This window comes from Sander vitreus, chromosome 7, assembly GCF_031162955.1.
Source record: "Sander vitreus isolate 19-12246 chromosome 7, sanVit1, whole genome shotgun sequence".
NCBI classification, from domain to species: domain Eukaryota; kingdom Metazoa; phylum Chordata; class Actinopteri; order Perciformes; family Percidae; genus Sander; species Sander vitreus.
Window position 1 is genome coordinate 33,113,648 of NC_135861.1, and position 26,723 is coordinate 33,140,370.

Here is a 26,723-nt window from a genome sequence, read left to right on the forward strand (position 1 = left end):
AATCATATAAAAACATATGTTTATATGATGCAGTACTTTACAACGTATGTACAATTAGCTCCACATTGATAAAAACTGAATAATATAATTATATATATATATATATATATATATATATATATATATATATATATATATCTACACAGTATACACTGGGTAAAACAATAGTTCCTAACCAGTTTGAGCCACTTTGAACTGGTGATTTTGGATGTCATGTGTGATTCAGTGTGGTTTGGTATTGGTTTTTTAAGGTGTGTTAGAGTGTGTCTGAGCACATTTTATTTATTGAGTGTTTGGTGTTTTTGTGAGTCTGTGCATAATGCAGGACAGAGTGGTTCAGATGAGATATTGGTTTTAATTGATCCATGTATAAATTAAATAAATCTGGATTTTGTCACCTTAAGGTGTGTGTGTGTCCGTGTGTCTGTGTGTGTGTGTGTGTGTTCTCTGTCATGCACAGATTTGTTTTAAAGATATATATAGATATATATATATATATATATATATAAATAAAGTCCCACATTGTTTAGAGGTGACAGAGCAGGGTGTGAGCTGGGTTACAACCCCCCCCCCCCAATATCTAATAATAATTTTCCTTTACATAATTAAAGACATTTGCACCATTAATTAATGCAGAAAATGCGCAAATCGTAGCAGAAAAATTCAACAGAATGCAGGAAATGAAGTGTTTTCGTTGCTCAAAATTTCTATTTTTTTATTTTGAACCAAAATAAACCAAAATAAAATATAATATAAAAACACAATGAGTGCGTAGCAACACGCCAAAAGAAAGTTCTGACTTAAAGAAAATATTAAGTAAAAGATATTCTGACTAATTCTGAGAAAAAAAGTCAGAATTCTGATATATATATATATATTTTTTTTTTTTTTTTCGTTCATGCATTAACGAAAATATATATTATTTATATATTATATTTTTATAAATAAACCACAGCAATGTCTTGGGGGGTGCTATGGGAACCCCCAAGCCCCTCCCTCTGATTACTCCACATTTTGTGTGATATTTTGGGCTTTCATTCTGAATCGGCAACGTTCTCTGTCAGGTATATGTAGTAGTACTGTACTCTGATGTAGAAGTACAGTGTAAGTCACTCAGGAGTTGCATATTAAGTGGTTTTGGGGTCCTTCTGTAAGTAATGTTGGGGTACAATTTGGATCTGGAGAATGCTACCAGCATGTATGTATGTATGTATGTATGTATGTATGTATGTATGGAAGCAGCAATACCACAGGCTAAGCAACTGCCTGTTCCAAATAAATAATAAAGCAGGCATATTTTGAACGGGCACTGTACTAGTATAATCAAATGTATATCATTGATGAGGACTGTTAGTAACAAACAGTAGAGGGCAGCAAGACGCCAATGCAGCGTCGAGTCTGCCTAATGCAAAGAAGAAAGAAAGAAAAAAGAAAAAGGTTGTTGGGGCTGGCTGTCTTGAGTTCCTGTCGACGACTTTCTCAGAGTGGGAGCAGTCGCTAAAACCAGGAAGATTAATACACGCCGAGTGGAAAGCAACCGAGCCAGTCTGCTGTCCACCTTTCACACCAGTCGAGGTTAACTTTGAACCAAAAAAAGCAGTCCCAGCTGTGTGGAGTCATCGCTGAAATGGACCCCGCCAGTCAAGGTAACGTTAGCTTGTCAAGTTAGCTAGCGGAACGTTATATAGCTTAGCTTCAGAAATGCGTAAACTGTTTGCTAAACAGACAGCGAACGGTTGTCACGAATCCACTGCCACGTAGCCTCTAGCTTTATGTTGTCGCCGCTTTGTTTAGTTGACAGTTTTGATTAGTTTCGAGTTATTAAATCCTATAAACGGTGCAGCTGTGAGGACAGGACGGGCCCGCTGCTAACGTTATAAATAACAAGGACTGAAGAGGAAGAGGAGGGAGTGTTTCTAATGGCACCAACTTCCCAAAATCCCAACAGAGTTTCATCTGATATGACCGACATTAACTCAGCTAACAAGTGGACAGTGTCAGCTTTTCTGTGGACTTTACAGGCGGTTAAATTCGACGAGCCGTGCTTAAATCTTGTAAACAAAAGGACCTATGTGGCCGTTTTTGTTTTGATGGCTTCCTATACTAACCCTATAATGTTACTTTATACTTCTAGTCTATTACAGAAAACGTTAGTGACTTTGCAAATAAGTGTATGCAGGATGAAGAGCAGTGGAATATGGCTAACTACTTTTGAACGTACACGTTCCACCAAAACAAGTTACTTCCTGAGACTATTTAACAGAGGCACCATGGCTCCGTCTGGAGTTTAGCACCGCCCAAGATGATTGTGATTGGTTTAAAGAAATGCTAATCAACCAGAGCAGGTTTTTCTCCCATCCAGGAATGCTGTGTGGACCAGCCAGACCCTCCTCCACAGCGCTGTGGTGGAAGGTCCGGAAAAGCGAGACTATGTAGGAGGCATTGCAGTGGTTGGAGGGCCACATTGTTAGAAAGGGTTGTCTGTGTCTTCGTCCGTGTTTCTCGCTCTCTCTGTCTTTCTGTCCCTCTGTCTTTTGCTGTGGCTGCCTGTCAATTTAGTGAAATTCAAAGGGGCTTAAATTATAAATACATAAACTGAGGAAATATTAAGTCTAATACCACACTTTTTACATTCTATATCTCCAGGTCATTATGGCTGCAGTATCCGCTTGGGGATGTCCTAATGAGACATCCTATATCCCGTAGTTTGGAATAGCGAGTGGCCAAGATTGACGTGTCATGCTGTATCAGGCTTTCTGTGCTTCAGGATGAGCACTTATAGGAAGTGATTAAAAATGCCTTTATATGTCTATCTTGAAGAATGGCAAACTGGGGGGGGTTAGGGTATGTTTTTCCAAATAAAATCCTGCTACTCTTGTTTCCTAAATGATACTGTGAAACCTGAGCTTAGGGTTTTTCGGCAGAGCCTGGGACGTTTCCCGACTGATGCATTCTCACATGACACTGCTGTCAGTATAAAAAAAAAATATAAAGTGGGCAAATTATGAGCCAGTTAAACCATGTATGTACATGCTTGACTCTGGGTGTTGTCAGAAGGCATTCTGGGAACTGTACAAAATCCCCAATTGAAGGCAAATGCACAACACAAAACAATATGTTGAGATTGAACTCCAAATCCCAGGAAGAAATAATGTTTGTAGTTTATCCCCTTTGGTGTTCTCATATGGGCCTTGTTGTTGTCGTCTCTCTTTCACCTGGCTGCTGTTGTTTCTGTGGGTCGGGCTGAGTCCTTCTTGGCTGAATCTATATACCTTGAGGGTGGAGCAGTCATATCTCTCAGCATGTCTATGTGGATGTAACCTTGTTGAGACTCTGGATCACACAGCGTCACCACAGTACCTGTAGTCTGTTTTGCATCGACGTGGATACTGCATACTGAGTATCAGGTAGTAGTTGCATTCCAGGATTCAATCCTGAGGTTTAATTTTTTTTACTTGTCCATTTTTACTGGCCCCTATACAATTTCGATTTTTTTCTTCAACGAAAAATGTCCCAAGAAAAGTTGGGAGATAACGGGGAAAAACCCGTCCAAACAAAGTGTTTGGGGGGGGGGGAAACGTCAAAAAAAACAAATTTGAAAGTCAAACATTGAAAGCATCAAAAGTGTAAAAAATGTTGTGCCAACTCAATTCTTGATTGGCAAATTCATTTCATTTTTATTTATGGTGTCAAATCATAACAGGAGTTATCTCGAGACACCTTACAGATAGAGTAGGTCTAGACCTACTCTATCATTTACAAAGACCCAACAATTCCAGTGAACTAAAGGGCACATTCCGATGAAGTCACCAACAAGCCTTCTCGGACAGGGCAGGAGAACAATATGATAACGATGATGCCCAAACGGGGCAAGTAGGTTGTAGATGTACTTGCCCGACCTGGAGTTTTACTTGCCCCCGGTCATTGGTCAACCCTTATTGTTGAACCCGGCATTCAAAAAAATAAATAAAAAAAAGTTGAGATTTCAGTATGAAATGCTAAAATGATGTTAAAATAAGTCTGTTCTTTTAAAGGTCCCATATATTATTCACATTTTCAGGTTCATACTTATACGGGTTTTTCGGGTTTCTACCAGAACATGTGGTTGGACATTTCACTTTTTAAAATTTTGGACCTTTTTTAAATCCGTGAGCAGAGGTTGGCAGCCCTGCACTCCAAAACTGAAGCCTGTTTGCCCGAATGAATAAATGCTGTTTTACTGATGGACTATATAAATATATAGTCTATTTTTACCCAGGGTTTTTCTCTCCGTCTTCCTCTTTGTTGTGATCTCCATGCCAGCTCTGACTGTGCCAAGCTCTTGGAGTTGCCAAAATTGTATGTCCCCAGGTGAATGACGAAAGATGCACAGTGGCAGATTCAAGTGTTAACATTTTTGTGCTATTTCAACTCTCATGTTGTCCTTTTCAAAAGTTTTTTTTTTATACCACAAATATTGGATGTTAAAATATACGCCAAAAATGTTTCTTTTCTTCTTTGTTGGGAAATATTTTTTCCGTTTTCTTTGTACTTTTTTATTTTTTTTATTTATAGCCCACAGATATTGGTTTGTGTTTTCATAAAGCAAAAAATGTTTAATGGTTCTCTGACAGAGCGGTCTTCACATAATCTCCCAGAGTGCAGTTCAACTTCTGGCCCTGTTAACTGCCACTTTCTCTTCCTGTCTGCTATCTCCTGCTGGCAACACTATCCTTTTCCTGGCCTCGGCCTGTGTGTGTGAAATAGATACTGAGAGACAGATCGTCTCTTAGTAAGCCATTTTAGGCTTTTAACCCTTCCGCTGATCTAACCAAGTGTGTATTTGTTTACCCTGATTAATTCCTGTAAACGCCCCGGCTCTCTCTTTAACTACTTCTATTCTTCACCTTTTGTCTTCTTCCCCCTCCCTTACCTTTATCCCATCACCTCCCCCTCTCTCTCCTGTTCCAGATATAAACCTGAACTCTCCTAACAAGGGCCTCGTTGTGGATCATTCAGACAGCTTGTCCGACGTGCCGGTTGAGGGGGTGGTGGAGGGGGCTGTGGGCAACGCAGCCAACCCTCTCCCACCGGGCCTGACGGAGGAAGAGGCTGAGGAGCTCCGCACAGAGCTCACCAAGGTACGGCCCAGCTGTTTCCCAAATTCACCAGCTGGTATATTTGGTATATTTGTACTTTATGTCTCTGTAAAGCACTTTGGATAACACCTGTTGATTTTTAATTGCTCACTATTAAAAACTTAAGTTCTTTGGATCAATAAAAGTCACATATTTGACATTTTATAGAAGGGCCCTTGTCATCGCAGACATTTTGCGATGTCTTGATTGGAAAAGCAAGCAATGTAATTAATAGCAACAATGATGCATTCTGTTTAGATATGTCGGTGTCGGCTCCAGGTATTGTGCATGTTCACTCACTGGAATACTTAATGGAACAAATCATTAATGGTATTAGCTCCCCCTGAGCTTTTTTTGTGTGACTCAAGCCCCATGATTTAGAGTAAAGAGGAGGATTTGAATTTGAGACTGCAGTGGGCGATAGGAAGTCGTGTTTATCAGTGGAATGCAAATATATATAAATTCACTTTTGGTAATCTAGAAAGGAGAAGCGCTGCAGCCAGAGATGAAGTTCGTCGTGAGTAATGGCCCGGGGCCAGTAGAGAAGTATGTTGGGCCAGTGACATTGTCGCAGTCACGAGTCAGTTCCTTGGGATCGAATGCTATAGGTGCAACACCAGTTAACGATAGCTTAGACATGGAGTCCGCTAAAGTCAGTAAATGACCAGCTTCCCCGAAGCTGCGTTTACAAGCTGTAGGAAGAGTGCAAATCCATCTGAATGGACTGAACTCATATTTGTAAATGCAGAATATGCTTTGGGGACAATGTTATGTTGAACACTGAAGAAAGCCCCACTCTTAACTCTGGTGGCTCCGTTGCGTTGTTAGGTGGAGGAGGAGATCAACACCCTGCGTCAGGTTTTGTCAGCCAAAGAGAGACACGCCACAGAGCTGAAGAGGAAACTTGGCCTCAGCCCGCTCACCGAACTCAAGCAGAACCTCACCAAGAGCTGGCAAGACGTACAGACCTCCAACGCGTATGTATTAATCAACATTTTAAAATGCACACCACCAACGTATGCTAAATGACAGCTCCCCAAGATCTGTTTTTTAAATGTTGAATCACATAGAGAGGTTCAGCTCCTGTTTCCCTAGCTTTCTTAGTGGATTTTCTCTCTCTAAAAATCTAAACTTAATCAATTTAAATAATGGCCCTTTTGTAACTTGAGCAGCCAGTTGGCAGAGGAAGGAGCCGCAGCACACTCTTCCTAAAACAGTAAGAATAAGATAATGATTTTGGTAGCAACACTACAGCTCCTGGTTAGTCCTATCCAGCATTAGTGTGGACATTTTATAATAGTCTGGAGTTGTACCAAGGCGACGATCATTTTATTCTTCATTTTGGTGCAATGAACAGTAGAATCAACCCGTTGATGTTTCAAATGAATCATCACGAATGTGCCCTTGCACAGTGGGTTACCAGATGACTTAGCATTAACCGGACAACCCTCCTTGTTATGCCTGTGCATAGGCTACATCCGTGGCCGCCATTATGCCTTTTGGGTTGTCCATTCCATTCTCTTGAATGCGATGTATATCAGGAATGCCTTGAGGGAGTTTCTTTAAATTTGGACTAAAGGATAAGGATTAGAATTGGGTGGTCAAAGGTCACTGTCATCTCGCATAACAGGTTTTTGGCAACCACTCAAGAATGCATACGCTAACTATGACAAGCTTTCACGTGGCATGATGCATGTCTTGGTAAAAAGATGAGGTGATCTAATTTTACTGTCCAATACAGTAGTAGATGCTCCTTTTTAGTTTGGGAACAGAAACCCCCCCAGTATCATGATTTGGATTTTTAGAAAGACAAAAGAATTAAAAAACCGTCCATGGAACAGAGGCTACCTTTTTAAAAAAGGGGCACATTTTAAAGATGGAAGAATAAACAAGGATAGTAGTTTTTTTTACTAGTGCAGCTTTAAAGATGACCTATTATATAGCATTTCCACGTTCATACTAGTATTTTGTGTTTGTACTAGAACATGTTTCCATGCTTTAATGATCAAAAACCACTTTATGTTTCTCATACTGCCCACGGCTGCTGCACCTGTATTCACCCTCTGTAGGAGCGCCTGTCTCTTTAAGCCCCCCTCCCAAAAAAGCCCAGTCTGCTCTGATTGGTCAGCGCATAGCGTTGAGTGAGTCTCTGGTTTCACTCTGGAGCCTGAGACTGACTGCAACGAATATATAGCAGCACTTTGTACCGTGAAAAATCCCCAATAAAGGCTTCTAAACCAACAATTACAGTAATGTGACCCGAAATTAACAACATTGGCCGCCAAGATTACAGCTATCAGGCGTTAGCATGCAGCTACTGTAGTTAGCAGTGGACACCAATACAATATAGCAGATAAAGGCTTTTTAAACCAAATGCTACCCAACTGGACTTGTTTCAGCAGTAATGCGACCCGGAATTGGGGAGAATTTTAACGACACTGGCAGCCAAGAGGACATTTTTTTTACTGCCGTTAGCATGTAGCTACATGGACTGTGTTAACACAGCAGTGGCTTAAAAAAAAAACAATCGAGTAGTTCCTGCCTGGAGCAGATGACCAATCAGAGAAGCCCGGCTCGGTATCACGTAACACGAGCCGGGCTTCTCTGATTGGTCATCGAAAAGGAGAAAAAACTGTTGAAACCGGAGCGTTCAGAACAGTTGGAAATCTGAACGTTTTATATGAAAATCCGACATTGTAACACTATAGATATGACAGAAAATACGGAAAAGCATAATAGTTCCACTTTCAGATTGTTATACACATTTTTAGAACCAAATTTTCGTCCCGAATGACTTAAAGACTGCCCATTGAGATAATTGAGCACTCCCTGCGGACTTTGCTCTGATCGGAACAGCTTCATCAGGAAGAGCCAGTCCCACAGTGACTCAGCCTGCGGTGACGCCTCCAGGCTACTCAAGTCTTTAGAGTCTGCAGAGCTTTACGTCACACAGGATGACAGATGACTGGAGCGGAGACAAAGGTGCTGCATTATCAGATGGAATCATCTTTAAAGAGGTCATGATTGTAAATCAAGCGGGTCGCAGAAGGGGAACAAATATTTATCTGCAGTTTTTCATCTTATGGTAATTGTAACTTTTCAACACAGCAGCCGCTCTGTTTAAAATGAAATGTAATGATTTAACATCATCGGACCAGTTTGTTTTAGTCACTGTGTGCCGTGGTTACTAATCTCAGCTAGGGTTGGGTACCAAGACCCGGTGCTAATATGGCACGGTATCGGTATCTACTGGACCGAATAGCAACGGGGATTTCGGCGCCTCATTTCTGTGCCACTGATATGTCTGCGCTTCTCTCTGATGCTCCGAAACGGACATTAGAGGCAACAGAAGCATCGCTGCACGTGACGCTAGTTAACACTATACTCCACAGCAGTTAACGTTAGCCTACCGCTAGCTAGTTAACACTATACTCCATAGCAGTTAACGTTAGCCTACAGCTAGCTAGCAGCTGGATTAAACACGGTTAATTGCTGACAGCTAAACGGTATAAAAGTGTGACTGTATTTCACTGTAGAGGATTCCAACAGCGGGACGTTAAGCAGTAATGCAGCTGCCAGTGCGTTCACTTGAAACTCACCAACCTCGTGGTGCAATCAAAGTTATTGTAAACGCACATAATTAAGTTTTACATTTTATTTTGGTGCTTATGCAGACGATTAGGTAGACATTCAAAGAGTTTTTAATGTATTAAATATAAAGTCTAACCTCCTTAATAATAATTAATTTGTCAGGATCAAACAGCTTTGTCTGACTCTTAAAATTGATTTTCTCTGGCTGAACTAACTCCTCTCATATTATCTTAAGAATATAAATGATAATACTTTTAAATAGTCCACTCTGGGACCCACACTATAAAGTATATATCAATCATCTACGCTGTGTTAAATGAAAATCAAATTCCAAATGAAGTAAACGTTTTGTTGAAGCGTCTCAAGATGAGGCTTTCGTATCCCAGTCACAAATATCTCAAAATATGGCCATGGTAATGCATTTTGCAACAAACGGCAAAACCCAACAGTTAACAGAGCAATGATTTGACTCTACATTATGATGACAGGTGGATGGCACCCCCCCCCAGTTTGGAGAAGCATGCAGGAGTAACGGCAAATTTTTATTCTAAATATGCCATACACTAAACTGATTGGTTATTGCACGATATATGAGGGAAAAAATGCGATAACGTTGTTGAATATCGCGATAATGATATCACTCGCGATAAATAAAAACAGTTATTAAAATGTACTCAGTTCTGCATTTCTGCTGCTTTCAGTATTCTTCTACAATAGAACAAATCAAATTCAAAAAGAATGCCAGTTACATTTTAATGTGCAGTTTTCTACTGATACTTTCTTTCAACTAACGCAAAAAAAAATGTTTTGTGTCTAGTGTGATATGTCACAGCCTTTCGCGATGTGTACTGTATATTGCGCCAGTTAATATTGCCATGACTATAAAAAAAACCGATATACTGTGCAGCCCTATCTTTAATGTTGTCCTTTTTTAGGTGTCTAAAATGTGTTGAGCTGCTGCCCCCCGTCCACAGCAGGACATTGCTTATCTTCTGTGTTGGTACTCCTGCCTGCTGCTCCAAACTGGGGGAGTGCTGACCCCCATCTACTGTAGCTAACACACTGACTATGGAGGAGTAGCTCATACAACCACACTGAACAAACAGCTCAACTATCCCTTTTAAAAGATAATCACATTATTATTTACATTATTAGGACAATGTTTGGTCAGTGCTACCACAGTGCTTTGAGAGTTTTTTGGATTTTCTTACCCTGGCTTCCTCTTAGAGCCAGCTCCCTTTAAGGCCCTGACACACTAACCTGACGGCAGTCGGACTGATCAGTCTCCCCGAGGTCCAAAAAGTGCCTCGGAACACACCGAAGAGACGCCGACTTGAGCGTACGTTCTGCGCGTGCGCAAGATGCAGTACAAAAAAATGAAAACCGGAAATGACGAACACGTCACATGGGTCTGGCTTCTCCTGCTGAACGATAATGGCGGCTTGTTCGAAATACGATCTCATATTGGACTAAAATAGTTCACCGAAACGTGTTTCTAAAAACATTTGAAGGGAGAAACAGGCCGCGCAGTTGCTGAATCTGTCTTCATTTCAGATCAACAAAGGTCAGTTTGAAAGATTTTCGTCAGATTTTGAGAGACTCTAGTCACTCAACCCGATCGCCATTTCCGGGTTAGCACTCCACCAATCAGATTGGCCATTGAGTCCGACTTCCCGCCCTCCGACCCAGCAAGTCAGGTCGGCCAAAATGAAGGCCGATGGCCCCTTCGACAGACGACGGCACGGAACACACCAAACAGACTGGAGTCCCCGACCTCGCCAGACTGTCCCACGGCTGATTATCGGGGTTGGTGTGTCTGGGCCTTTAGTCCTTCCTGAAGTTCTACAGTGTAACACCCCCATGTCTCTGTTTCTAGCTATTTGAGAACCACTGAGAAACTGGGCGAGTGGAATGAGAGAGTTACCAGCTTGGATCTGTGAGTCTGTGCACTGTTTGCTGCTCGCTCACCGGTGGTGTCTGGGCTCCTGCTGCGGTGTTTGCTCTCCCACGCTCTTGACTGTTACTCACTCTCTCTCTGTCTCCATTCTCACCTTCCAGCCATGTTTGATAACACTAACATTGCAACCGTTGGTGTTTAACTTCATGTCTGTTAGAAGGGCTAACATTTATCTGTAGTCTGGGATGCTCTAAAGGAATGCTTCCAAATGAATTTGGTAAAAAGCAGCATTTCCTGTAACTGTAATACTGCCTTACGTACATGTTCATAGATGATGGATTTGGTAGTTGGTTAGCAAGTGTCTTTGAGGTTGTTTGGCTCCTGGGTCTGAGGAACCTACTTGGATCATTTGGGAATCCGTTCTCCTGCAGCTGTCAGGACCCTGTTGCATGTGTGGCCAGACTTGTAGCACTAAAGTGGGATATTGTGTGTGTGTGTGTGTGTGTGTCTCCTAACCACTGTAACCCGAGTTACATATGCACCTGAATCAGTTTGTCCACTGTGGCCTGTGACTCACCTTCCATGGCCCTTACCCACTGCTAGTTGCACGCTGTTAGTGTTTAATAATCAGATTATTTTCATTACATATCATTATCTGTTTCCTTTCTTTCTCTTCAGTTTTCTGTCTCTCCCTCTATCCTATCGGTATCATTGGTCAGTATGTTTTTTCCTCTCGCAGAGGTCTGGTGTCCTCTCTTCCTCCATCCAGAAGTGATGACACATGTCCTCCTCTCTACTTCCTCTCAAATTCTACATTCTAAAATACATAAAGCTTTCTCAGATGCTTCCTTTCTGCTTGTATTACCAGTGTCCAGGCTGAAAGCTGACACTGTCTGATTCTGCATTTGAGTTTGCTGCACAAAAAGAATAAGCCACAGTCGAGGAGGTTTGTGCAGAGAAAGGGTTTAGCATTATAAGCCAAGGTTGTAGTATAATAATGCCACCCAATGGTATTTAGTTAGTCTGGCAGCCTTTCTGGCAGGCAGGTAGGGGTTATCCACGCTAGATAGCAGTTTGTTCAGTGACCACCTCTCCACCACAGCTTCAAATGTGTCCTGTTTGCAGCCAATAACGGAGCCAGCCTTCCTGATCAGTTAGGACGTTTCCGTACTGCTGCTGAAAGAATCCAGTGAGAACAAAATGAAATGAGTGAGTTTTCTGTCGCTGCTGTGAGGTCTGAAGCTAATGGTTTTTTTTCCATGTGGCTGCCGTCCGATATGAACTGGATTGGCTAGCTCGCTCAGCTAGTTGGCCTAACCTTACACTGTTTGCACATCAGTTTGCAAACAGTACACTGGTCCTGGTTTGTAGTAGCAGTTGTTGTACTTTTGCACATGGAAATAGACCTACATGCCTGCTCACACATTTCTCACACTTGGCGTCTTTCAGTTATGTGTTTCGCTCACACAGCCAGAATAATTGTGGATTATTACACTTTTGCCAAGAATAGCAGAAACACAAGCAGGCAGGCGCATTAGTCTTTGTGTAGGCCAATACACGCAAACATAATTCCAAGCAGAGTACATGAAATGTACGCCTTTGTGTGTCTTACCCACATGCACACACGTGCGTGTGCCCTGGTCGTGCCTGGCGACCAGACGGGTTGCTGCACGAACGAGTGGGAGTAGAGGAAAGGAATGTGTGAGAGAGGGCGGGAGGGGAAGAGAAAGAGATGGTGTTTTGCTTAGTCACACGATTCGTGATGTCCAGAGAGAGAGAGAGAGAGAGAGAGAGAGAGAGAGATGGGTTTGGAGGTGCACACAGAGCCAAAAGTGAGCTAAACAAATGGGTTATGAATTATGAATAAGTTGGATGCACAAAGACTCAGAGTGGGTTGCCATGAAAACGAGTGGGTGGAGAGAGTCATTCGTCAGTGGTACTCAATTTTCAACTCTGTTAAGTGTGCTTGTGTTAGCATGACAGTACACATCAGAGGGCAAAGAAAAAGTAAATCTCAACACGACATGTATGTATTTCACTGAGCAATGTAGTTACCTCCAGTATGTGACAACAGCAAACTTTCGTTAGTCTTGCGCTCTTCTCTTTCTACATCTTTATACCATTTATTTGAACTGTGATTCTGTTTCTCCAAATGAATCCTTGACAAAGGCGATAGAGACAAAGAATCATCCGAACGTAAAGGAGAGAAAACCCCTTTATTCTATTGAAACAAATACAGCCGTTTAAACAGTGAAGTGGTGTATGGACGGACGGTGTAACGCGACGAGGCTGGTGTGTATTGGTGTGTATGAAGTCATTGTGCTGTACAGTAAGCGGCATTGTGCTGATGTAAGTCAGAACATAGAGACTGGCCTTGTTTGGAGCACTGTTGTCTATAAGGAGAGCCGTCTCCACTAAATGTAATAGTGATGTATTGTCTTTTATCATTTGACGTGTTAAATTAGGGCTGGGCCATATGCAGGAAATCAGATATCCCGATATTTTTGACCAAATGCCTCAATGTCGATGTTGTGACGATATTGTAATATAATATATTACTGATATTGCAAATATATTTGCGCTATTCCCCCTTCACTTCTATTGAATCCCACATCCTGTTTTGCTGTGATCTCCAGCTGGCGTTGGCAGTTCAAGAGTTCAACTCTGGCCACCATCAGCCAATAGAAACACTGATACACTATCATTCACAGCATCAGTTTCATACACTGTTTGGAGTGTGATTTGTGATCAATATTTATTTATTGCTGCTCACATCAGAACCACCACGTCACATTCTTTTTCAGGACTAAATGTAAGAAAATGTTGGGACTAAAACATGTAGGGCAATAGTAGTAACATACTACTAGGGCTGAGTTTTGTTTAAAGAATTACAAAACCAGTCATAATACCAGTACCCTTAAAGTGATAATCAATAGAGTACTTGCGCATTTTATGCATTTATTTTTATTTATCAGACGCCACAGACATGTAGAATAGCCATACTTTAGAACGTCTTGGTGGCATCTCGGCTCGCTGAACTGCAACCTTTGTCAAATACGCCGTCCTCAGCTTTGTGTGAGTGAGGTCTGGCTACACCACAGATGCATTCTGGGATAGGAGAAAAAAAGAGACCCTTTCATAGCCCGTTTACACGTACGTGGCTATTTTTGAAAAACGGAGACATCTCCCTTCGTTTACACACAAACGGAGAATTCGCCTCTGAAAACAATTGTTTCGAAAAACTCGGGCCAGAGTGGAGATTTTGGAAAACTTTGTTTGATGTTTGCATGTAGACTGAGACAAACGGAGGTCTAGGCAGCCGAGGAAGACAAGAGAGAGGAAGTGACTCGATGCTGTTGCTATTTTCTGGATTCTGATTGGCTAATGTGGGCTTGAGCTTCTCGTTACACCGCCACCTACAGGTCTGGCGTGCTCTTGACGGCATGTATACACGGGGACAGCTGTGCACGATGTTATTTTTGAAAACGGAGAGGTTGAAATGTCCGTTGATGAAAATATCCGGCCACGTGTAAACGTAGCATCAATCTAAAGAGAGACTTCCCTTTCTAATTAACAGGAGTAACAGGCTTAATTACTTCATTTTTAACCAGACCAAAAAGAAACCAAGCTCCTTGAGCAGAAATGAATAACAAACGTGTATTTTCAATGGCAAGTTGAGTTTCAGAGCCCTTCCAGATGGATCTCTCCACAAGACTAAAAGTTTTAGTATGTACTATCGATGTGAATTGAGGTGACCGGACTATGTCGAGTCTCAAATCCAACTTGCTGGCCAAGCATCGTAATGGAATGCACGAGGTCCATTGTTTTGTGTCGAGTTGATTAAAAGAATGGGATGTTTAGTTAACCTTTCAGAGTGTGAAGTGGGACACTACATTGTGTTAGTATTGCCAAGTAATGTTCCATTCAGGTCCAGGGTTTCCCCCAGAAAGGTTGTTTACCCTGGTGGCAGGTGTCTCTTGTCACACAGACTGACTGACTGCAGCATTAACGTAGGGCCAAATAGTTTCTGTGACAACAGAATCATGGACGTAATCGTGAAATAGTGAATTAAAAAAATAAACCGATTCCATAGATGGATGGATAGACAGACAGACAGACATTTATTGATTGCTGTAACATTGCTGTTATGGCCGTTAACCAATATTTAAGCCTACTGATGTCAATATTGTGTGTATACAACATTTTTTTTTTTATGATCATCACATTATGTACATACTGAAAAAAAAAATCATGCTGAATTTGAAAAAGTAATGTCTACCTTCCCATAAGTCATGGATTAGATTTACATGTTTGAAAAACACAAGTAACTGACTAAGTTTTAGGCTACTTTCTGACTTGTAGCAAGTGTATTAACGTGATGAAAGCCCAGTTTAACTCACATCTGATTAAAAAATGACCACCGTCGGCCGATATCGATATGATTGCTGATATATGGTGCATTCCTACTAAATTCTGCTGGAGTGTAAATGGTTTCCCATCACATTGACCTCGTTTTGTGTGTCGGTTATATTCAGTCTTCTGCAGTTCAAAAATCTATTTGTATTTTCTTTAACTATGCTCTTACATTCATTTTAGTTCTTCCTATTCTGTAGCAAGATGTCAAGTGATAATGTTATAGTTTTTAGAATAGGCATCATTAAATATATGTGGGAGACAACAAATGTTTGGTTGCATTACTCCTATGATTTTCCGTTGTGTAATGATGTTAACATTTTTATTTCTCCTGTTCACCCCTTGTGGAAAAGCAAAATCTTCACATATAGTTTGAAGGCAAAAAGCCTGTAATCCTCCTGTTGTCCTCGGGTCAAACTTGACCCGTTTACAACAACTTTCTATATCAGAACTATGACAAAAGAACGTTGGAAAAAAGTGACAAATGTTGGAAAAAGCTACAAAAACGCACCAAAAAAAAAACAAAAATTGGAATAAAATCGACGGCCATTAGCCTGGTCCTACCAGACTCTGGTCCACTAGCCTGGTCCTACCAGACTCTGGTCCACTAGCCTGGTCCTACCAGACTCTGGTCCACTAGCCTGGTCCTACCAGACTCTGGTCCATTAGCCTGGTCCTACCAGACTCTGGTCCACTAGCCTGGTCCTACCAGACTCTGGTCCATTTCATTGGTCCAGAGAGTCTGGCCACTCTCCATTGACAAGTTGGATCTGCCCAGAGCCACTCTGGTAGCCTGGCTCCGCCCTCCTACGTACTGTCTGGTAGGACCAGGCTAACAAGAGGGGAGACGACGACAACGACTATCGGCTAGATTTGGCCGGAGAAAATCCAAGACTATAACGCAAACCCAGACGGAGTACTGAAGGGAAATGAAAATTGAGCGGAAGTAGGTAGGAGGGCGGAGCCAGGCTAGAGTCCTGCAGCGGTGCGGGTTTGAATCCGACCTGCTGCCCTTTGCTGCGTGTCACCCCCCATCTCTCTCCCCCTTTCCTGTCTGTCCACTGTCACTATAAGAAAGGGGAAAAAAAATAATCTTAGCAGACAGTGGAACTGTACAACTCTGTAATTCTACTGAAGTGTGTTGTGCTCTACTGTATTGTGAGTGTGTGTGTCTGTTGTGTCTTCAGATATCTGTCTGCCTCAGCCACTTTGGATGACATTGCCCGCTCTGAAGCGTGAGTTGACCCCTTTCTCTTTTGTGTTCTTGTTCTGTTTGTGTACATGGGCTAAGGTTTCTTTTCATGTTGGTTTGCTCATTGGGGAGTTTCTCTCTTTTTTTGACTATCCATCCTTTGGATCCTTTTTTTTTTTTTTAAATCCTTTTTTTAATTTTAGTTTCATAACTACTAAAACCTCTTTTTTTTTTTTTTTTTTTTTACATGAGTACTGCTTAAATAAGAAGACAGACTTTATTAATCGTTGATGAAATGGTATACACTTCTGTAAGTGTGCCTTTAGTGTGGAAGGTCAGCCGTGTTGATGTTCTCAGCCACGCCCGCTTATCTCCAAAGTTGTATTTGCTCAGCCCTCTGTGGACCGGTCTGCCGCTGAGACTCGATGTGTGTCTGGGTGGATCAGCTGATCAGGACGTTGGCTTTCACCCAAGATTGTGTGTGTGTGTGAGAATTGTTTTGGAGGCTTTTCCCTTTATTCGATAGTGACAGTGGATAGACAGGAAAGGGGGGCGAGAGAGAGCTCTTCCTGGGGGAGCTAGAGGTCGCCCCACAAAGATTTTTTTCTTTAGTCTGTAGGATAGGATGTGTAGAAGTACAAATATTGCGCCCCCCCACTGTGATTTGGATATTGCACTAGTCCATATTGCGATTTTGATAACATTGCGATTCACTATGCAGCCCTAGCGCCTAAGTAGAACCTTTTGTATGGGAAACCCTGTATGTAAACCCCACCGTAAGACATGGATTTGTCAGCCTGATTGTGCCTTTCTGCACTCTTCCATCTCGGTGAAATAAACCTGCTCGCCACCATCCCAAGCTCTTTGGCTTGCTGCGGGACATGCTGAATCATAGCTGCCATTAATACTGATGGAGTTTTCTCTAAGTGCTGCTGTAATCTGACATGAACTAACGCTTCTTAGAAATGGTAGAGGCTGCAAAAAGGAATCTCTTCTGCTTGTTGTAAATGATCGTAAGCTGTCAAATGTTGGTGGACTTTTTTTGTCCATACACCGGCCTTTTGGTGCTGCGGCCTACATTCCTGTGACTGTATTTCTGTGTGCGAGTACTAACCATTCGGGTGGTGACTACTGCACTTTGTATTTGTTGGGTGAAGCAGTAACTTAAATCTGTTAGCTTTTGTGTTTTGCTGTGGTCAAGTGGTTTGGGCTAATTTACCTCTTGTCTTTTTCACCCCCCCCCGTCCATCCCCTCTCCCATCCATCTGCCTCGTTTTTCTCCATCTTGTTTCTTTTTGCTCGCTGTCTGTCCTTTCTTTCCCCTATCCATCCTCCTTCCTTCTTTCTCCCCGTGTTCTGTCCTTTCTCTTTACCTTCTTTTCCTTCTCTTTTTCACCATCCTACATCTTTCTTTCATTCCTTTTCAATCATCTGCCCTCCTCCTTCATTCTTCTTTGCTCCATTGTTCTCTTTCCATTCTCCTGTTCCCTCCTTCCCTCATCTCTCTCTCTCTCTCTCTCTCTCTCTCTCTCTCTCTCTCTCTCTCTCTCTCTCTCTCTGCAGATACAAGAAGACTCAGGAGACTCTTTCCCAGGCGGGACAGAAGACGAGTGCAGCTCTCACCACAGTGGGCACGGTCATCAGCAAGAGACTGGGCGACATGAGGTATGACGCAGCAGAGCCAAAATGGCCGACGCTCGGGCTAGCCTACAAGAACAAATGAGCAGAGTGGAAAGATCCCAAGCCTTGGATATCATACAGCAGATCCATATTTATTCTGGAACAACAGAGCGGAGTAGATGGACGTTTGAGTATTTGAAAATGCATCAAGTTTAAATGTAGTGTCAGGGTTTTTTCTACGGTGGCCACCAGGGCCAAACGCACTGCACAGAGTCATTCTTAACTAGTAGTCAGTAAAACAAACAACATGACGATGAATGATATAATCCAGACAGAAACCTGGATGCCAACATCATGTGTATGTAAGGAGCTGAATAAGCAGGTTACTCTGGTTGTCTTCCATGGGAACTTTACATCCCAAATATGATCCAAACCAGGAGAAGGCTCGGAGCGATCCATTATCAGTTTGAAACGCTATCCACTGCTCTTTTTTTCTTGTAGCACTGACATTTGTCTCAGTGATCAGCTTGTAATGCCCCTTCACTCCTCTACCTCAACCAGTAGCTGTTATAATAATAATAATAATAATATAATCTGCAGAAGTGACTCTAGCAGCCGCCTGAAACGTCATGTTAGTAACTCGAGGGGGTGGTTCAACATTACTCAACTTTTGGCATCAGATCCAGCAGTGAAGGTCTACTGGTATGTCTTGGAAGTAAGATCCCAGATGACTTGAATATGAAAACGACATATTTGTTGGTTTATTTTTTTTAAATAGTTGGACCATCCCTGTAGAGTAGACAACCTTTTTCACCCTGAAATCACACTTCGTAGTGTTTATTTTGGTTTCCTTTGCCAGCTCTTCCTCAGGTCAGACACATAGTACATTAAACATGAGAAAAACATTACTGCATCAAGTGTGATTAATGGGAGAGAGGGAAAACATTTAGTTATGGAAAAACAAGACTCAGTTACTGCTGCTGACTCTTTCACAACTAACATCTCTGCTGGCACCTTGTTGACTTACACAACCGTCTGTAATTATATTATTGTTTCCATTTCACCACCCACGTGTGTGTGTGTGTGTGTGTGTGTGTGTGTGTGTGTGTGTACTGCTTTACTCTTTGTGTCTGCCATGTCCGTCCTTGCATGTTGCATGTGTTTCTTTCATTCATCCACAGTGTTTTCCTCTGTAGCTGCAAAAAGTCATGCTTTCTTATTCTTTATTGTTGCTAAAACATGTAATTTGGCATTAAAAAAAATGCATGAACTGCACTTGCACTTGGTAATGGAAGTTGAACTGCACATTCATTCAGCTCAAAGACATCAAGGAGAAGTGCTGTCTCTCCTGGTCCACTGCTGTTGGTTTGTGTTTGTGTCCTGCTGCTGCTGCTGCTGCTTCTGGCTCACACTCTCTCTCTCTCTCTCTCTCTTTTTGTTTCTAATCGCTGCCTTGGTTTGACCTGCAGAGCTCTACCTTTCTCTAATTCCTTTAGGTAAGACTAACGCGTCCGGTTACAACAACCAAGAGTGCAGTCATACAGTCATATGGCCTGAAATGTATTATATCGCCACAAAGTGACTCGTTATAGAGGTTAAGCTCTGCCATTTTTGCTACTGATACTTTGACTTTTGCTTTTTTGAACTGCTCTTTCATCCCCTATTATTTAACTCCCTTAGATTGCTTTAATGTATTTTGTCCCCAGCACGTAGATGCTTACAGTAGCATGCCATGTCCTTTGCTATTGATAACTTCTGTTGAGCAAAATGTATAGGAATCTATGTGACCCATAAAATGGTGTTTCCAACAGTTTTCTTCCTAAATATTGAGAGAATGTTCCAAGGAGACTTCTCTCTGTGTATGTCAGCGAGAAAACATGAGATCATATTTTGATGAATTAGCACCAACCAATAGGCAACTAATCATCCCGGTCTTTTGTTTACCGTATTTATACAAAGCCAGAACTATTCCTATATGATAATTATGATAATAGTGTTTTGCTGTTTAAAGCTATGTCAAGGGCAAACTATTAACCACTTGCACTTGCTTTCCTTGTAACACCTGCGTTTCTGTCTTCTCTCTTTTAATGCTTACAAAGTAGCAACTATTCCATTCGCCACTCGATAAGTATGCCTGCCATGAGGTAAAGTAACACACAAACCTGTTCTCTGTACTGCTTCAGCTGAACACAATGTAACACACAACATACATACACACACTAGCTCAAGCTGCAGTGCTGTCTTACTGCACAGCTGCTGCTGTATCTGTGGATGTCTGTGCTTGGTATGATTCTGCCTTCTTGGACCGATTTAGCCATGGGATCTTTTAAGTTGAGTAAAGGTTAACTGAACAACGTTTTTGCCCCCATTTGTCATGAGCTGAACTCAAAGATCTTATGTACACAAAAGGCCTATTTCTCTCAAATATTATTGACAAATGTGTCTAAATCTGTGTCAGTGAGCACTTCTCCTTTTGCCGAGATCATCCATCCACCTCACAGGTGTGGCATATCAAGATTCATTTGCGGCCCATCTTAGAGTGGCCTTTTATTGTGGCCAGCCTAAGTCACACCTGTGCAATAATCCTATAAACAGCATTTCAGGGGTTAGGCTAGCTGTCTATTCAGGGCTCTGATGGACAGGGGGACAAATGAGACATTTTTATAAGCACATATTTTTGACTGCAGATTTAGCAGATATACTGAGATGGATATTTATTTATTTTCTGCCACCAGCTGGAGGTCACGGTGGTCTTTATTTCCCTTGGTGTCACTGCCTGTCACGTTAACGTGTGTTTGTGGTCTGTCCTGCAGGAACTCTGCAACCTTCAAGTCCTTTGAGGATAAAGTGGGGAACCTGAAGGTAGGCCTGTAGGGCTGCAGCCGTAGGCCTTGCTGTGACTCTTTCTGCCTCCATGTCATAGTAAGACTCCGTGTTTCCACTACCAGTACTTTAGTAGCAGCAACGTGACCTATGCCTTGTCATTGTCAAGATGTTTGTTGTTCTAGTTGCCGTCTTTGTTTGCCTGGGAGTTGGTTTCCTTCTTTCCATGTTTATCAAAAGAGGATTTTATTCAATAATCATTATTTTTAAATGAACTACAAGTAGCATGTAATATCAGATTATTACCACGTTGACTTTAAACATTTGTGAGATAACCATAGAACACCTAAGACCAAATGTACAAGTCTAAAGGCCTATAGAATAACACATAGGCATGCAAATCATAAGTTCTGTCAAGATGTGATATGTTGATACTTTGGACAACGATGTGATATTTGCTGATGTCACCAAGTCTGATTACAATTTGGATTGGATTCAATTCTTAAAAAGGTCAGGTGAAACCTGTAGAAACCCTGTAACAGAATGAAGTTAAGTGTAGCACACTGTAGTCCACTTTACTCAAATAAAATGGAATAGTGGCTAGTGAAAATGCTGAGTGGGCTAGTAGCTTTTGGAAAGCCACTAGCCACAGTGGCTGGTTAATGTCCAGCCCTGGTTCCATCCCTAATAACACGTACACCTTGTTGTTTGACCATTTATATCATTTCACAAGAGATGCAGCCCACATCCATACTACATACTAATTCTACACAGCTGATACTACATGCTAACCATCATAGGTGTACTGTTTTAGCAGTTAGTATACACAACAATGGCCAATATTGAAGTTTTTTTTCCTCCAAAGATCTTTCTGAGTTTCCATTTCCTTCTAATATAGAATAGTATCCATTACAAATCAACAGTATATTTAGCTCCATCTTCCTTAAAGCCTACGTAGGTTTATTAGGACATGGATTATGGATTTTGGGACACGCTGATGGATTGTAAATGTGGTCAAAGTATCTTTTTAAACTGTGATGAGTCTGTGTGTTAAAGCTGCTCTCTCTCTCCGTCTCTCTCGTCTCCTCAGTACAAGGTCGTGGGCCCCAAAGGGAACGGAGAGGCCGTCACCTCCCCCACCGACACCACCCCCACTCAGGAGAACCCGCCTTTCTGAACGCATCCCCCACCCCCCTCCTCCTCCTCCTCCTCCTCCTCCTCCTCGCCACCACCTTCCTCACGACCTGAGACTGTACTGTTATCGCCTCACCGACTCGCCACCACTCAGTTGCCCCCCGAGGTCTGTAGACTCCGGATAGGCGGGGGCGGGGAGGTGGGGGGTGAAGGACTCGTGGGTTTGGGGTCTCGCCGCTGGTCCCACGGCCTCCACTCCTCTGCCTCGCTGTCCAGGAAAATGGAAAAAATGTTTTGTTGATGTCTAAACCTGAATAATTTACAGGACCCCCCCACCCCCTCTCGTTAGTCCAAATGAGTCGACCGTTGTCTCGTGCACTCTTCACATGCCTTCCTTTAAGCAGGGGGTTACTGGTTTCAGCCAATCGCCTGGCTAAAGAGAAGGCTAAAAGGCATTATTAAGAAGTCTAACTGGCAGTTTTCACATTTAATTCTGGGATGGGGTGTTTGTTGCATCAAAAAGTAACTCAGCAGGTGCATTTTCTTTTTTTTTGGGGGCCCCAACTCCCGAGTTTAGGGAGCAGGATCTCTGCAGACCCAGGGCGGAGGAGCATTTCACGGGCATAAATAAGCAAGATGGTGGTCTATAACTACTACTATTTCTGGCTTCTTGTTTTTCTGACTGCTGTCATGTACTCAAACGATGTGTTCGCACTGTGACCACATACCAGTGTCCCCACCGTATGCCCAGTTTTCCCCAACTTGTACAGAGTTCTCTTTACAGCTCAGCGGATGGCCGCCGTGTGAACGCAGGTTAGAGGTTAGTGGTTTGACTGGGAGGGGAGGGGGGGGCAGCACATCTCTACCCCTCTTAGACCTTCTACTGCTACATGCATGTGCATATCTCATCTCAGTTGTACCATACCAACCATGCAAAGAAGACCCCGAGGTCTAAAACAAACGGGAGAAAAACAACCCTCAACCCATTTTGTATTACAAACTATTTTACACTGCTTTGCATAATGTTTTTACATAACTTTTATCAATATGTATGAATATATATGATGAAATATAATAAATATAGTCACCAATGCTGCCAAACGGTAGTGATCGGGTGTGGCGGTCTACGAGAAAGCGAGGCTAAACAAACTTCAGGAGAAACTATGGGTCAGTTTCACAGACACGACCTATTGTCTGTCAGGAGCTCATCATCTGAAAGTACATCTGTGCTCTAAAATACCTTAAAGGTCCCATGACATGCTGCTCTTTGGAGGCTTTTATATAGACCTTAGTGGTCCCCTAATACTGTATCTGAAGTCTCTCTTATATAGACCTTAGTGGTCCCCTAATACTGTATCTGAAGTCTCTTTTATATAGGCCTTAGTGGTCCCCTAATACTGTATCTGAAGTCTCTTTCCTTTAAGTCAGCCTTGGTCCAGAATTACAGCCACTAGAGCCAGTCCCACAATGAGCTTTCTTTAGGATGTGCCATTTCTGTGTCTGTAGCTTTAAATGCTATTGAGGAGGAGAGGGGGGGGGGGCAAGGTGGAGGGTGGGGGTGTGGCCTTGACCAACTGCCACTTTGCTCGATTCCAAGCCATGATGTCTCTCTCTTTCTCATGGGGGGGCCAAATTCTGTGGGCGGGCAAAGCAGAGAAAGGGGAGGTAACCTTTCCCCTCATGACATCATAAAGGGAAGATTCCAGATCGGCCCATCTGAGCTTTCATTTTCTCAAAGGCAGAGCAGGATACCCAGGGCTCGGTTTACACCTATCACCATTTCTAGCCACTGGGCTGGGGGAACTCATCTTAATGTTTGAAAAAAATCCTCCTAAAGTGCCATTTTCATGCCATGGGACCTTTAAAATGTTTGTGACACTGACTCGTTAAGGAGCCGCAGTCGTTTTTGTTTTGGACGCGAAGGAACAGAATCAAACTGGTTTCATTTAACAGACTGGATGTGGATGGTTGGATCTTGTATTGTACACTACCCCCGGTGAATGTCGACGCTTCTCTATCGGCCTTAATCACTTTAAATGCGTCACCTGTTACAATTTAGCTGGCAGAAAAGGGATGTCTGGTTCTCTCTTTTTTCTCTTTATGTTCCTTTTCTCTTAAGTTGTACAGACTGGTTTGATCGAAGAGGAGACAGCCACAAAATGTGTCATGGAAAAACTCTTGTTGCCATTAAAAAAAAACAAAAAAAAAAACAAAACGTTGCCAACAACCCCTTAATGCACATGCTACTAAATGTGCTCATAGCACACACACACACACGCACACGTGCGCGCACTGAACGAGGCCAAACTAACACACTTTTTGTACCAAAATCACTATTGCTCTTACAAACTACAAATCATCATCATCAAATTAGACTTCTTATATACCTTAAAATATTTTCCAAATCATTTCACGATCTAAGCCAAAACCTCCCGACAGCAGACCAAACAAACATTAAATGACCCAATACGCAGCGCTTGTAAACAACATCCCGGCTTCAAAGCTGCCGCCAGTGTATCAGAAGTGTATTTTCTTGTTTTTCTCGTGTTGTGTTGATCATTTTGGTATTTTAATATATTCCTGTTAGGTGAATTTGTCGTTTTCTTTTGGCTTTCCTTCTGCAAGGAGAGGTGGCCTTTTAGAGAGGATTGTTGTTATTTGTACAAATAATTTGCCATTGGTTTAAAAAAACAAAACAATAAGTTGCCAATATTTAAATATCTGTTACAAAATGCTCTCTCTCTTTCTAGCCTCTGAATCTCACAAAGTCTCTGGCTTTCTGCTCCACCAAGATGCACACTACAAGAAATATTATTCTCAACTCATTTACTTTACAATCCTAAAATCCTATTTTACTCACACAAAGTGGATACGTTCCCTCATACTTACATGCTTTTTGCAGGGCAATTATCTCACTCTGTACAAGAAAAATACAATTTTGAATACTGAATTAAATGACTTATTACTTATTATTTTTTTTGCAGTGTAGCGGTCGCCTGTTTAAAGCTGCAATCAGTTTTGGGGGACTGATGGATATATATATGATGATGTACTTTTGTTTTTGGGTGCCAGCTGCTGCAGATGACAGTATAGTACTTGTAGCTTTATTTAGGCCCTGGGCCTAGCTGATTTAGAGTATCAAAAGGGATCAGATTTGGAAGACTATGGTGAATTAATAAAAAAAACATGATTTGGTTTTGTTGTATATGTTTGGATATCAATAAAGCATTCCTTTAAATGAACGAGTGGTGTTTTGGTCAGTATTTTCAATCTGCCCTTCTTGAGATCTGCTTTAAGTTTATTAATATGACTAATGCTAGAATCTGAAACTGGATTTAGTGGTCATTACGATTATTGTCATTGTTTTGGATAATTTGTATATATTGTCTCAAAAAGAGACTAATTGGAAACCTTTTCTTACAAATTAAATGATTGGCACTGGGTTACATTTAATAATTTGGGAACTTTTTAAGGAAAACGGCGGTCTTGGGCAAGTTTTTATTTTTGTGAGATTACAGAAAGCTGAATGGATGTCAGCATCTGTGGGACCTTGTAATTTCTGCTAATACTAGAGTGATTGTTCATCATAATGTATGTGCATTCTGCCTATACTATATAACCAAGTACATTGTGTGTGTGTATATATGGGCTTATTAAAAGATGTACACTAAGTAAAAGTATAATACAGTAGTCTATTACACAAACCAATCAGTTAAATATGAATTCAGTATAGTGTAAAGCTGATTCATTCTTACACGTAAACATGTAATGTTACACTGCTGTTTGCAACATGGGTTGATTTGCAACAGAGCTTCATTCGTTGCAATCTATGGTAAAAACCTACTTTATATAGTCTATGTACAAGACAGTGTAAATAGCTCTGCAAAAAAGATCAGTTCCCTGACCGGGAATCGAACCCGGGCCGCGGCGGTGAGAGCGCCGAATCCTAACCACTAGACCACCAGGGAAGGCTGGCGATTATGTTATTGTTATTGTATTTCAAATAGCTACTTTCCAAATGTACATAATCTAGTCTAGTAACTTTTTGTGAGCTAGCTTGTGGACCAGATTCACCGATTACCTTTAAAACGTACAATATGTAACTTTCTGCCGCGGTCCCGGGGAGGACGTCCGATAGCCGATGTTGTTATAGACGTGACTAGGGACTCGAACAGACAACAGTGGAGGTATTAGCTGACGTTACGTTCTGACAACTGCTAATCACTCGGTATCACGAGATTTCACCAGAGAACATCTATTCACAAGTTGTCGTGGCCGAGTGGTTAAGGCGATGGACTAGAAATCCATTGGGGTCTCCCCGCGCAGGTTCGAATCCTGCCGACAACGGTACGGTTGTTTTGTCTTCAGGTAGTAGGTAACATAGGTATAGCCATTATGGAGACATTTTAATGCAGAAATGTTACATATTAAACCTTTAAGATAGATGCTAGAATGTAGCTAGTTATCGAACGACAACAAAAGCATCCTGCGCAGGCGTCAACACGGTAACGCACACTTCTGACTACTACTTATCACTCGGCATCGCGAGATTTCACCAGATAACATTTGAAATTAACTTTTGCAAGTTGTCGCTGGCCGTTACCTGCCGGCACTAGGACTGCCAAAAAACATCCTAACGCTCTCCTAACGATTCCTAACATATCCAAAACGATCATTAGGCGATGGATTATAAATCCATTACGGTTTCCTCGCGGAGGTTCGTAATCCTGCCGACGACGGACCGCTTGTTTTGTCTTCAGTAGTGATTGATAATGATGTTGTCATGTATTAGGATAGATTTATTTTAGTGCAATACAAACTTGCGTCTTCTTTTGCAAATACTTGAATAACTTGATTTTCAACATGTATCTGCACACAAGAAAATACAACTATATCCCTTCTAAAGATCTACTATATTGAATTTTAAATGAGGTGC

General features: G+C 41.9%; 1 protein-coding gene and 2 non-coding genes across 7 annotated transcripts; 2 read left to right on the plus strand and 1 right to left on the minus strand.

The window, feature by feature from the left end:
* Positions 1-1,415: 1,415 nt before the first annotated feature.
* tpd52l2b (tpd52 like 2b) lies at positions 1,416-25,029 on the plus strand. 5 transcript variants are annotated; one of them, XM_078255968.1, is made up of 8 exons: positions 1,416-1,646; positions 4,951-5,120; positions 5,946-6,094; positions 10,585-10,644; positions 16,206-16,253; positions 17,774-17,875; positions 20,644-20,692; positions 21,744-25,029. In XM_078255968.1, the coding sequence occupies exons 1-8, from the start codon at positions 1,628-1,630 to the stop codon at positions 21,828-21,830; spliced, it is 684 nt and encodes a 227-aa protein (XP_078112094.1). In that variant the 5' UTR covers positions 1,416-1,627; the 3' UTR covers positions 21,831-25,029. The 5 variants fall into 5 exon arrangements, with proteins under 5 accessions (XP_078112094.1, XP_078112095.1, XP_078112097.1 ...); XM_078255971.1 differs by having other exon boundaries at positions 1,417-1,646; positions 20,644-20,752; positions 21,744-21,834; XM_078255969.1 differs by lacking the exon at positions 16,206-16,253.
* A 654-nt stretch (positions 25,030-25,683) lies between these two features.
* On the minus strand, positions 25,684-25,755 carry trnae-cuc (transfer RNA glutamic acid (anticodon CUC)). Its single transcript has one exon. It is a non-coding gene; the product is annotated as a tRNA-Glu (tRNA).
* Positions 25,756-26,052: 297 nt separating this feature from the next.
* On the plus strand, positions 26,053-26,134 carry trnas-aga (transfer RNA serine (anticodon AGA)). Its single transcript has one exon. It is a non-coding gene; the product is annotated as a tRNA-Ser (tRNA).
* The last annotated feature ends 589 nt before the right edge of the window (positions 26,135-26,723 follow it).